This window comes from Mytilus trossulus, chromosome 8 (assembly GCF_036588685.1).
Source record: "Mytilus trossulus isolate FHL-02 chromosome 8, PNRI_Mtr1.1.1.hap1, whole genome shotgun sequence".
NCBI lineage: Eukaryota > Metazoa > Mollusca > Bivalvia > Mytilida > Mytilidae > Mytilus > Mytilus trossulus.
In genome coordinates, this window is record NC_086380.1 from 42,446,648 (window position 1) to 42,460,073 (window position 13,426).

The following is a 13,426-nucleotide window of genomic DNA, read 5'->3' on the forward strand; positions in this document are numbered from 1 at the left end:
TTAATGACGGTTAAAATAAGTGTCAACAATGTGCTCCCTAATCCCTCTTCCATCCTGTTGTCCATTATAGTTGTTTCCATTTTCAACATCCTCATTAACAAGCTCTTGAGCTACATCTGGCCCATTTAGCTGTATGCAGATGTTGTGTAGGATTCCGCAAACCATAACTATTTTGGTTACCTTTTTGGGATCCATACGAATCTGTAAAATTAAAAAAAAAATTACCATGCAGGGTTACACAAGACACTAGATTGTGTGGTTGAAGGACGTAATAATATGCAAAATGGTCGTAGGTTTTTTTTCTTTCTCTGGGACCACTGATCCATTTGTGCAATCTGTTGGTAACAGTCTAAAAAAATGTATAAGTTTGTAATATTAAGTTTAAATATACAAAAATTTACCCAAATAGTTCCGGTTGATAACATAAAATAATATATATATCTACGACACAACTCGGGTGCACATTTATTCGATATAGTATTGAGAGTGAGAGGGAGTGGAAAAGGGGGAGGGTGGAGGGTGGTTTTGTAATTTTCTTTAAAAAAATTATTATGATTATAATTTGAAAGGAAAAATATACTCCAATCAATAAGAAATAGTAATAAAATCATCTAAATAATAACTCACTTCAGAATGCAATATGTGGATCCTTCTTTTCCATCTGCCAAATGTTCTTTCAATAATGGATCTTGTGACTACATGACATCTGTTGTACCTTCTATGGTGTTGTTCATTGGGGTTCAGAAAAGGTGTCATTAAAAAAGACCTACAGGGATAGCCACTATCACCAAGTAAGATGCCATTTTCCCAATTGCCATTTCTCTCCATGTGAGCACAAACCTGCATGAGCAAATATATCTATTTTAAAGAATATTATACAATACATAAATATGAATACAATACAAAAATATTTTTTAAAGAATATCAATGCATATCAATTTAGTTTGCATTGTTTAAAAGATATGGCATTGGCAATCATACAACATTTTACCATTCTTATCCAGACATTTTTCATTCACTTTTTGCTGGCTGATATCAGGGACATATATAATACAATATGTATCTAATATGATATAAACCAGAAACATTGAACATTTAACATGTTTAAAAAAGTGAAAATATTTTGCATCTTCACTTAGGTTGTCTACATAAGACAGAAATATATATATACCATCTGGGAATAATAGAATCAAATAAAGTAGTGTTCTCAATGTTATGTATAATTATGATCTGTGTTTATACTACATTGTATTCTAATGACTAATGAAGCTGATTTAAAATTATTAATCAACCATTTACACTCACTTATGAAGTTCTGAAAACATGCGAATCATGACAACAACCTGGCCAATTTGCATTTATGTTTGTAAATCTACATGAAAAATCAGTTTAAACATTATATAAAGCACTACTTTAACATGTTTAAGTTACTTTTTGTCTATTATTTTTTTTTCAAAAACTAGTAAACCTTAAGAGACATTTCCCAAAAAGGGAGGGGTCAAAGATGAAAAAACCCCAAGTCTTATTAAACCAGCGTCTTTTTTTCAAGTAATTTGTTCTTAGTACAAAATGGAAAATAGGGGGGGGGGGGGGTTCTTATAAATAAGTTGTACATTCTTTTTGGAAAACTTTTTTTTTAAGCTGGAAAACTTTTTTTTTTATTACAGTTACTGTATGGATTTTTTTTACTTAGGTCTAGATCTGAAAGTAACTATATTAATATCAATTTTAATATAAAGACTTCGTTATATGGAACAGACTATAGTGAGACTGGTTTCTGAAATATAATTCAGGGGGAACAGCAGATTTGTTTACAATGTGACGTTCAAAATTACATTATGTGAAGATGAAAACAGAAGAACATTACCCTTTGCATCACATACTGCTTGAACATTCAGGCTTGGGTAGCCTTTTCTGTTGATAAATGAAGGTTCGTCATGATGCGGTCTCTTTATTCTTATATGTGTCCAATCAATAGCACCCAAAATGTTTGGAAACACAGCAAACTCGTAAAATTCAGCTTTGGTTTGGCTAAGGTTAGTAGGCCACTGAATGAACTCGTTCCTCTTTTCACAAAGGGCATCTAAAACAGAATCGACCACTCTTGAAACTGTGCTTTTGTCCAAACCTATAAAGTAGAGATGCACAACTTTAGGGTAATGACTGCCCAATTACCTTGTAAACAAATATGGTACTGTAGTGCAGAGTATGGAAGAAACATATACAACAATTAATGCATGTACATGTACACTATGAATTGCCACTTTAGATCCTGCATAAAGTTCTCAAATTGAAATATTATATCATTAGAAAACATGTGTAAACATCTGAACCATTTAAAAGTATATAGTCTTACCTAATGTGTCACCTATGACCTGGAGGAAACTTCCACTGGCAAGAAATCTCAATGTCACCATTGTCTGTTGTTCTACACTGAGGGCATGATTCCGGTTTGTCTGACGTGTCAACCTGTCCTTTACTAGATCAGATAAGAATAAAATGCCTTCCCTCCCAAATCTGTAGCTTGCTCTAAGTTCTGTATCAGTGTAGTCTAGGGTAAGTTCTTCTTTGCTTCTAAAAGTTCTTTCTTTTATTTGAATTGGTACATGAAACAAGGCTAAATCTAAGGCTGTCATCTTTAACGCTGCGTTAGGGGTTTAATCGAGGTATGTCAAGTGATTAAGTTTAACACAGATTTAACGACTGCGTAAAGCGTTAAAATTTTTGAACAACACTTAACGATTATGTTAAATTTAACGACTGGCTAACGACACTTTAACGACATCGTTAGCTTAACGACACTTTTGAACAACCGGGCCCTGGTCAGATTACAATCAATCAAAAATTCAAAGCTAGTGTGATATTCTGTATTCCTTGAAATATAACACTCAAATGAAGTTTATTTTTATATTTTATATTCTATAACAGATATCTGTCAAAAAAGATAATAATTACAAAATATACAGCATTTTGATAAAAACAAATATCAAGAAAACTATTTATCTTTTTTAACTATGCGTCTTTGTCAAACTAATTACCCAATAAATGATAACATTACATATTCAATAGATTTTGGATAAAATCCGGACCCCTTATAACAGATGGATTGGCTTTGATGGATACTGCAAAGAAAACTAGGGTTATTCTGAGTTCACTCTGAAGACGGTCTTTTGAATGAACACCACAGACTGCATCAAAGCAGATATTATACAATGCTTGATTATAAATATAAGGATGTCCAAAGTTTATGCCATCAGTCAAAGCTGCAATACTACAAATCCACTTTAGCCATCCAAAATGTTCACTAAAGGTTATAAACTACATGTATATAGCAAAGAAAAAGGCAAGAAGAAGACCTAAAAATCCTGGATGGTTCCACAAGTAAGTGGTACACGTAAAAGGTGGGCGTCAATACATATGCCTTATTCAGCTAGTGCAAGTACTCCATATGCGCGGCAAAACTTACAATTTCCTGACTGTGAAGAGACGACTGGTCACATCTGTAATATTCCACTGCAAGCAAATGCTGATCTAAAAAAAGTAGAAAATATAGCATTACATTCCTTATTAACTCAATGACTTTGATAGTTTTCAGAGAATTTTTTTTTTTTCATCTTAAAATGTCGAGATGTCCTCGAATTTCACATCCTTAGTGATATTATGATGCTTAAAAATTTCAACAAAATATCTCCACGTTTTTTTTTTTTTTTTTTTTTTTTATCTTACACTATTTCAGACTCTTCCACGGAATTTGTAAACGTTTTTCGTGATAAGTGACAAATACGTCAGTATCTGATCTATACAAGGAATGTTTTGTTTTGTTCGAATATTTTAATTATTGAGTTCTCTAGTTCAAATATTCAAGGATAGAGTTTGAATTCAAACTAAGCACATGCACCTGTAACAATCCCATAATATTCACCTTTAAAAACTTATAGCAAACGACAAAAAATAAATGTTTACTGTCATATCTATACCCCTGGGAAAAGTATTGCAACACTTGGCTATCCTAATGATATTGATTACCTTTCATAAAATATAGATTGAAAAACATTATTTGCAATTGTATTTCAAGAAGAATTTATTATTCTTTAAAATCCGATGCTAAACTCTAGATGTTTCTATGACTGAAAAGAAAAAAATCTGTTTGTCGTTGTCGAGTAATTGTGCCCTTTATGTGAAAGAATTATGATTGTTTTTATCCGATACATTGCACTGTGTGTTAATGTGTGTTTAATCTTCAATCTACTACATCCGTTATACCTGATCTATTTTTATAACAAAGATGGCGTCTGTTTAACAAACGTGATTGGTAATTTTCTGAATTTCACAAGAGACAATATGAAAGAAGATAAAAGTGGAATAATATCTTGCAAGGTAAATATTATGAAGTTATGAGAAGAAACCGTAACTAATAAAATACAATAAATACGTTGCATTCATATAGCTCTTCTGGTTTCATGTTGAAACTATATGTGTGACATTTAAATGTCTTTCATGATAATTGTTTGTGTGAGATAAGTGTATTTTAGATTAATTTATTTAAAGATTTACCTGGTCTAAAAGCTTATTAATAGATTTTTTTAATACTTATACATAAAAAATATGTAGAAGTTTGGTAAAACGGTAAATCGCATAAACAGGTATAAATATGAGATGGATTTGTCAAGTGTCAATAAGATTTAAGCTTTATTATACTCTTTTGTCTAATATAGGAGGGGGCTGATGGGTTATTTCCGTTCTTCTTGATCGGCGCATTTTCGCTATCGTGATCCGTTTTTTTACAGATTTATTTTTCATGATTTGTGATGAAACCATTATTCGTGAATAGTTTTCATTGGAATTTTATGTTCGTTCTTCGTGATTGGGACATATATTTCGTTCTTGTGATTTTTTTTTTCATTACGGAAATAAAAGAGTTCCATTGAGTTGTCTTTCTTTGCTTAAAAAGTTGAAGTGGCGCGATAGTTTTAAAAGTGCAATTAGGTCATTTATTATTAGGTCGATTCAGCTCTCAGTCGATCCACCGGCCCAAGTTGATCCGACCCCACTGTTTATCTGACCCTTCCACATCTATGAAAATCTATATTAAATATTTAAATATATGTTATATGCCATATATATATCCGGGGGGGGGGGGCTACTTCCTATAATTTTAGTGGTATGAGTGTGCCGCAAAACGGGGTCCCTTTTTCATGACCTGCTGGTGGGCCAGATGGAACCATATCATCGAAAACTTTGAAGTCCGTAGACATGTTCCATAGTGAACTGAGTTATTTGCAAAGTCAAATAACGTCAATTAACTCGTCAATTTACTTGTCTTACTGTATGCGTTGAAAACTTACATGCTCTTGGAAATTTCAAATGCCAAACGACAATGTACAATACTGGCACATTACCATTTAATATGTACAAAAATGCAACTTACAGTACCACAAGTGAAAAAAAATCACATTTCCTTCAATAGCTGAAGAAGGAAACACGGACTAAGATCAAGTTTCTGAATATGATTCAGAATCAGATGTGGACTACACTGAAGAAACAGACAATGTTATTGACACCCCAGAATGTCTTAGTTTTCTTCAAGGGACAACCAGCAGGAGTGGGAGAACAATCAATCTCAGCAGTAAATTTCATTGACAAAATAAATATATATACTTTATAATCTCTTAGTTTAGCCTCAAGATAAAACACAGATGAGGGTTCCGTGGTATTTACGCCAGTAAAACATTTCTATGAAATATTATTATTATACAATAAAAGAAGTCAGAATGTGACTGTTTTTAACGATTTAATTTAGAACCTGGGAGAATTCAACATGTAAACAAGTAATGAGCCAGTAATGTACTTGATTGTAGCTTAATTGCACTAATCTACAACACAAACAACCAGCTTCTGAATCTCTATTATCGAGATTGATTGGTGATACTCTTTTTATATTTTAGTGATCCGTGATCATGGAAATTTATTTTCTGTGACTCGTGATTGACAAAAACATCAACTCGTGAATCGTGATGAGAACCCCCCCCCCCCCCCCCCATTAGGCCCCTCATATAGGCGAATTCTCTCAACAAATTTTACCCTGATTACAGACAAATTTCTTCATATGGAATAGATTTTAAGGCATGAAAGGAACTATTCTATAAATTCGAAAAGCATTTTATGTTTCAGAAGATTATGTACTTTTCTGGGTTTCACTATTAATTTGTTTTCATTCTGGCAGAAGTTGTCAAAATGAACTAAGTTGGGAAAGAGGTTCCCTAGATCCACCAGCTGTCTGTTACCGTAAGCACGGGCATGTTACTCATTTTGGTTTTGGTGAATCTTAAACCGTACGGAATAGTTAGAGAATAAAAAATATTTGGATGTAATTCTGGTAAAAAAATGTAAGTTTCTAAGATTTTCCTAACCGGATTTATACTTTTCTCCCTTGTCTATCAATCTGTACTTAAAAGACAAGTCTCGTCTCAGTGATTAGAAGACTTGTCAGATACGTTTGGGCTACGAAAAATATATTTGTCCTTATTTGGTATATAACAGAGTGCACATAGTCTCTAGTGATAAAACCATTGCGACAGCAAACAACGACCCCCAGGATTAGTCATACCTTTGATTCTCATTATGACTCTAACTTCATTAAAAGGGCTGCGTTCATAATATCTAAGGGTGAAATGTGATCTAAATTCGTTCGACTCCTACACATTGTCAATTTTCTATATATAATTTCGAAAATTTCGATTTGAAAAATAAAAATTAACGTGATTGCATCCTGAAGAATATATCATAGACAAATACAGGACATGTAAATGGCCAGACACATGTTAAAAAAGTTTGTTCATACTATGATTTCATATAACCCTTTTTATGTTCTAATTGTTAGCCTTTTTCATACCCATTGCAGAGATGAAAATCAAATAAATTTCAAAATCAACATATACCTAAATTTTATTCTCCTTTGTAATGTTGAAAAAATCTATGGTAAACATATTCTAATGCCAAACAAATCCCGTTAATACTTGTATAGGTTCTGGAATGTGTTTTTCAGATGACATTATCTACTGTTACTAAAAAGTGTTCTTTTTTCCATTTGACAAATTCATTTTAAAGGTGTACAGTCATACTTTACACATTTCATTATTCTATGAATCACTTGAAAATCAAAAGTAAAGTTGAAGAATACTATTTTTCAGCGTCATTTAGGTGACTCTTCTGAATATATATGAAGGAAAACATATGTGATTGATAAAACCTCATGTATGCTTTCAATCACATGGTTGTTATGCAGAATGGAATAATACTCATAAACAGTCTTTTTAAACTACACATTTAATAATAGTTTAACACATGTTCCGATAAAAATAACGTTGCAGAGAGCTATATGATTGCTACAGGGTACACACAATTAAAATTGTTTTTAAAAGGAGTGCAAGATTTGAAGAGTAAGGCCGCGTTCACACTTTACAGGTTAAATATGTTTCGTGGCCATACATTGTAATGTTTAACATCTTTGAAATACAAACTTTCAGTTGTTGCACATGCATTCGATTTTGTATTTAAGAATCATTAAAAAAGTGCAATTGATTTCAAAATCAATTCGTTAAAATTTGGTTATGATAAGACAGAAACAATTCAATAACACTTGCTTTATCTTTGTTTAAGCCTCAGTTTGCAACTGCCTATAATTCATTTTTAATTAATAAATTTGATCATATTAAATATGGGCACTGTCCTGTCACATTTTGAATGTTTAATACTAATTACATTTGGAGAAATTACGCTTTAAGGTAAATAAATTTGTTTAAAAATATAAAGTGTGTGCATTTCGAAAATTTTAGAATTATATTCTAATGGTGACCCGTATTTTGTCTGTAGAATATACTACGAATTTCTGATACGATACTAACTCATACTTTTTCAATGACCGTGTTGCGTCAATGCTTTTTTTGTGTGAATAGTAATATGCATCGGACACGATTAATACTGTGTAATCTTGATGTGTAACTCAAACTTAGATACATCTTTATCATGTTTATACATACTTGGTTTTCTTTTGACATATCCGGCGTCCAGTCAATAAATATGTTTGGTTGTTTTTAAGAGCAGAAAAGGTTTAATTGTCTTTCAGGTGGTAATCTGTTAATTTTGACAAGAAAAATAAGTCCAATCCACATCATGAAATAAAGTTAATAAATATAACAAAAGCACTTTGAATTTCAGGCGATAATTCAATATTGAAAAGTTCAATATAGTTTGTTTATATTACGCGGCATAAGTGTTTCAAGTTCAGCATAGATTGAATTACATTCATGGATTCTGCAAACAACTTTTACCTTCAAGTTGCTTGTTGTTTGCTTTTGAGCGTTTGCTCCTTTGGTTAAAACGTCTCGATTGTAGAATTGATATTAAAATTTGGACATTTAAATCAGCCAGTTTATATTGTTAGTTTTGATGATTTGATAATCACTCATTGCAGTTTGATTCCAACTTAATGCTGTCCTATAGTTATCAAAGGTACCAGGATTATCATTTCGTTTCTTCAACCGTTATTGGTGTACTGTCACTGAGCTTTATTTTTTCAAAAAGTATCCACGTGGCAATCAATGCTTCAGTTTATATCTTTGATAATTGACATTCCATAGATATAGGAAGATGTGGTGTGAGTGTCAATGAGACAAGTCTTCATCCAAATAACAATTTAAAAAGTAAACCATTATAGGTTGAAGTACGGCCTTCAACACGGAGCCTTGGCTCACACCGAACAACAAGCTATAAAGGGCCCCAAAATTACTAGTGTAAAACCATTCAAACGGGAAAACCAACGGTCTAATCTATATAAACGGATTATCATTTCGTTTCTTCAACCGTTATTGGTGTACTGTCACTGAGCTTTATTTTTTCAAAAAGTATCCACGTGGCAATCAATGCTTCAGTTTATATCTTTGATAATTGACATTCCATAGATATAGGAAGATGTGGTGTGAGTGTCAATGAGACAAGTCTTCATCCAAATAACAATTTAAAAAGTAAACCATTATAGGTTGAAGTACGGCCTTCAACACGGAGCCTTGGCTCACACCGAACAACAAGCTATAAAGGGCCCCAAAATTACTAGTGTAAAACCATTCAAACGGGAAAACCAACGGTCTAATCTATATAAACAAAACGATAAACGAGAAACACGTATATATTACATAAACAAACGACAACTACTGTACATCAGATTCCTGACTTAGGACAGGTGCAAACATTAAACGTTTTAATGGATCCAAACCTTCTCCCTTTTTCTGAAACAATAGCATAACATCACAACATATAAAAACATACGATAAAATATACATTTAAAATTAGTCAATTTGGTATCACTTAAACTAGAGTATGGCTACAAGATGCAAACTTATTCAATTGCATTTTTTGTTGTTGTTGTTCTGAGTATTTGTTATAAATTGCTGATATTTCTTTTTTTTATGTGACTTACTAAAAGCACGTTAAGGACATAATAAATGTGTATAAACTGTTTTTGCATTAAAATGCATCACTCTGCAGAGCATGAGAGATCATTTAATTAGCCAAGTAAAAAAGAGAGCCATTTATTAAATTTGAATTTTACATTTTTAAAAATGATTAAGCAAAAAGCTAAATGTAAATATTTGTTTTCCTTTTAAATTAGGCATTTGGTTAAAATTTGAAGAAAAAAATAAAGTTATATCTTTTACATAGAAAAAGGACACTTGTCTACAGCTATTTTATCAAATTACACATGTTACACTGTACTTGTCTATAAATTCTTTTGAATAATATGAATAAGTTAAGGCTTTTAAAAAAATCACCAACATTAGCTTATTTGTGAGAATAAAAGGTTTAAAAAAAAAATTGATATTGCAGTATAAAATGTAATCATAAGTAATCTAAAGTAATCATGATTACTTTAAAGAAAAGTAATCTAATGTAATCGATTACATATGAAATAAGGTGTAATTGTAATGTAATCGATTACATTAGCACCCACAATCTTTAATTCAAGACCTTTCTGTATTATAATTGTTTAGGAGACAATACCAACGTTATGTCAACTGATCAGGTGGGGCTAACGTTTTAATTTGCATTAGGACACTGTCAGTCTATTTGAAGATGAGTGTGACAAAAATGACTGCCGTTATAATTATTACTCATTTCTAATCCATTATGATTGTCAACAAACGGATTAACAATGGAAAGAACAGAATAGTTTTAAATTTATCAGTATTTTAAAGTGTCATCTAGTGTTCTGTGTAAAACAATTATAATTGTGAAATAAGTATTAATAGTGCTTTCCAAATATAAATATAAAAAGTAAAATATGTAAACCCTATTTTTTCTTTAAATGTCCTGTACCAAGTCACGAAAATGGCCGTTGTGTTTAATAGTTCGTTTCTGTGTGTGTTGCATTGTCTTAATTTTACTTTTTCTAAAACATTTCAGGCTAAACAAATTGGTAAAACAGTTTCGCTAATTCCTTCTTTGAAAACTTGTTAGTATGAAGTGAGTTCAGTGAATTGAAAATAGTGTGAATCATTCATTACCAGCCATTTGAAGTCTGCTTCATGACATTAAAAAAAAATAGGTCTTATTTGGAAGAAAAGGTCAATGTATAAAATTCCAAAGTTAAGAATATTTTTAAGAAAAATGGATGCTGGCAGATAAAGTGAGAAACAAAATTAAAAAAAAAAATTGTACAGGTAGCATCAATGTAGGCTCAAAAATAACATTATTGACTTTCCGAATTGATTTTCCTCTAAGTTCAGTAAAAAAAAAATTTAACAATACTGTATGGTCAACTTTCCATATTGTTAAACAATTTGGTAAAAACTACAAACATATTCAAGTCACAGTAATAAAATATATTGTATTATTACTGGTTCTTTCTTGCTTTCAGGGGTAGATGAAAGTTTCGCTTATATTCGTGTTCCCCTCATTTATGAAAATAATTATACTGTTTTATTATGATTAACCGTTTAAAGACTATCTATTTTCCAACATACAAAAAAAAAATCAACTAAATCACTGCAATTTTGAAGATAGAATGAAATACAATTGGTAAAATGATTGTTTTAAATCAATTTATCAGTTTAAGGTAAGAAATTGCAGAAAAGTTTATATGTAAACACACATGTTTTACTTCAATTTTTTATGCTAAAACTACTATTTCAAAATTCAAAATATTAGTTGAATACTACTGTTTAAGATAGTTCTTAAACTTATGTTGATTAAGTATAATCAGACACTTTGCAGAAATGGTAAAACTTATAAACATTTGATATTTCAGATCATGAATGATCGTGAATGATGTATGAAAGAAAGATTACAACAAATTCACGAAAACGATCAAACCTTTGTTGGAGCATATGCTAAGTCATATTCGTTATTTGTATAGCAAAAGATTAGATTTGCATGACTTCACTTCTGTTTGTGAAAAAGGCGACAATAGTTCAATCCCATAGGATCTGATTATTTGATATCACCACGTCGACAAGTTTTGTTATAACAATTTATTTCCGTTTGATTGTATCATCGAATTGCCATTTCATTGCTATCAGAGTCATATCTATACAGCACAGACCAGGCATGGGTGATCGTAATCAGTATTCGTAATCAGCTGTAAACGATTACATTTTGCTGTGTAATCCTATGTAGTCAGTAATCATGCTGTTTCTGATTACAAGTAATCGTAATGTAATCGATGACATTGCAAAAAACAGGTGTTATCATGATTACTTTGATTACTTTAAGATAACATTCATATGATTACTTGCTGATTACAAATCTTGTATATATATGAAAATAGTTTTTGATAGACAAGATGAAAATAAGAAAAATGTAAAGCTTGAATGAAAAATCAGAAAACTAGTATTCACAATGATGGGGCCTTTTTTTAATGTGATAAATTGTATCATCTATATAACAAATTTGTATAACCAAGTGTTTTATTTTGTTAACAGTTTACGAAAGGAAATTAATTCTCCAATATCTCATATGAGATTGAGCTCTTAAGATACAAGAATATGCCTTAAAAGATTTTTTTCCTTGATTAAAAACTTCTGATATTAACCAAATTTCATTTATTGACAAATTGAATAAATTTTGTTTTCCATAAATTTGTGTATAATATGTGCTTTCTAATTTTTATTCTTTATTAACTTTGAGCTTTACGACTCATCAGTATAAACATATGGCATAATATTACAAACAATATGCATATTAAACAAAAGGTGACGTCAGAAGTTTCATCAATATAAAATATCTTTTATCACAATAAACTGTTTCTTAATTTGATGAGAAATGTATATACTTTCCTAAGTTACAAAGCTGTTTTCTGTTTTTATCTGACAATAATTTTATTATTTTTTCATTAGATAAAGTATTAAAAATTTCAAACATATGACAATCAACCGCTTAACTTTATTGATATTGTTATTAATACAATAAAATTTTGATACCCAAGCTCACCTATTGTTTGTTAAAAAAAATGGAAGTAGTGATTAACACCTGTAAAAACATTTATGGATGTGTCAGTTATATGTCCCAACAGACAATAAAACTATATTTAATTAATTTTTCCTTATTTTTTCCTTATTTTTTGTTAATTATATATAATTAGGCATTTGGTTAAAATTTGAAGAAAAAAATAAAGTTATATCTTTTACATAGAAAAAGGACACTTGTCTACAGCTATTTTATCAAATTACACATGTTACACTGTACTTGTCTATAAATTCTTTTGAATAATATGAATAAGTTAAGGCTTTTAAAAAAATCACCAACATTAGCTTATTTGTGAGATTAAAAAGTTTAAAAAAAAAATTGATATTGCAGTATAAAATGTAATCATAAGTAATCTAAAGTAATCATGATTACTTTAAAGAAAAGTAATCTAATGTAATCGATTACATATGAAATAAGGTGTAATTGTAATGTAATCGATTACATTAGCACCCACAATCTTTAATTCAAGACCTTTCTGTATTATAATTGTTTAGGAGACAATACCAACGTTATGTCAACTGATCAGGTGGGGCTAACGTTTTAATTTGCATTAGGACACTGTCAGTCTATTTGAAGATGAGTGTGACAAAAATTACTGCCGTTATAATTATTACTCATTTCTAATCCATTATGATTGTCAACAAACGGATTAACAATGGAAAGAACAGAATAGTTTTAAATTTATCAGTATTTTAAAGTGTCGTCTAGTGTTCTGTGTAAAACAATTATAATTGTGAAATAAGTATTAATAGTGCTTTCCAAATATAGATATAAAAAGTAAAATATGTAAACCCTATTTTTTCTTTAAATGTCCTGTACCAAGTCACGAAAATGGCCGTTGTGTTTAATAGTTCGTTTCTGTGTGTGTTGCATTGTCTTAATTTTTTTGTGTGTTGCACAGTAGTGT

At 30.7% G+C, this 13,426-nt stretch overlaps 2 protein-coding genes across 2 annotated transcripts in view; one reads left to right on the forward strand and one right to left on the reverse strand.

The window, feature by feature from the left end:
• LOC134727677 (putative nuclease HARBI1) lies at positions 1 to 2,636 on the reverse strand. Its single transcript, XM_063592058.1, has 4 exons — positions 2,357 to 2,636; positions 1,836 to 2,128; positions 628 to 840; positions 1 to 201 (listed from the first exon to the last, which is right to left on the reverse strand). Exons 1-4 carry the CDS (start codon positions 2,634 to 2,636, stop codon positions 1 to 3), a joined length of 987 nt encoding a protein of 328 aa, XP_063448128.1.
• A 1,637-nt stretch (positions 2,637 to 4,273) lies between these two features.
• The window catches only part of LOC134727678 (uncharacterized), a 43,783-nt gene continuing 34,630 nt past the window's right edge, over positions 4,274 to 13,426 (forward strand). The window contains exon 1 of the mRNA XM_063592059.1: positions 4,274 to 4,377. The gene's annotated coding sequence lies outside the window, so the exon portion shown is untranslated. The remainder of the gene's footprint in view (positions 4,378 to 13,426) is intronic.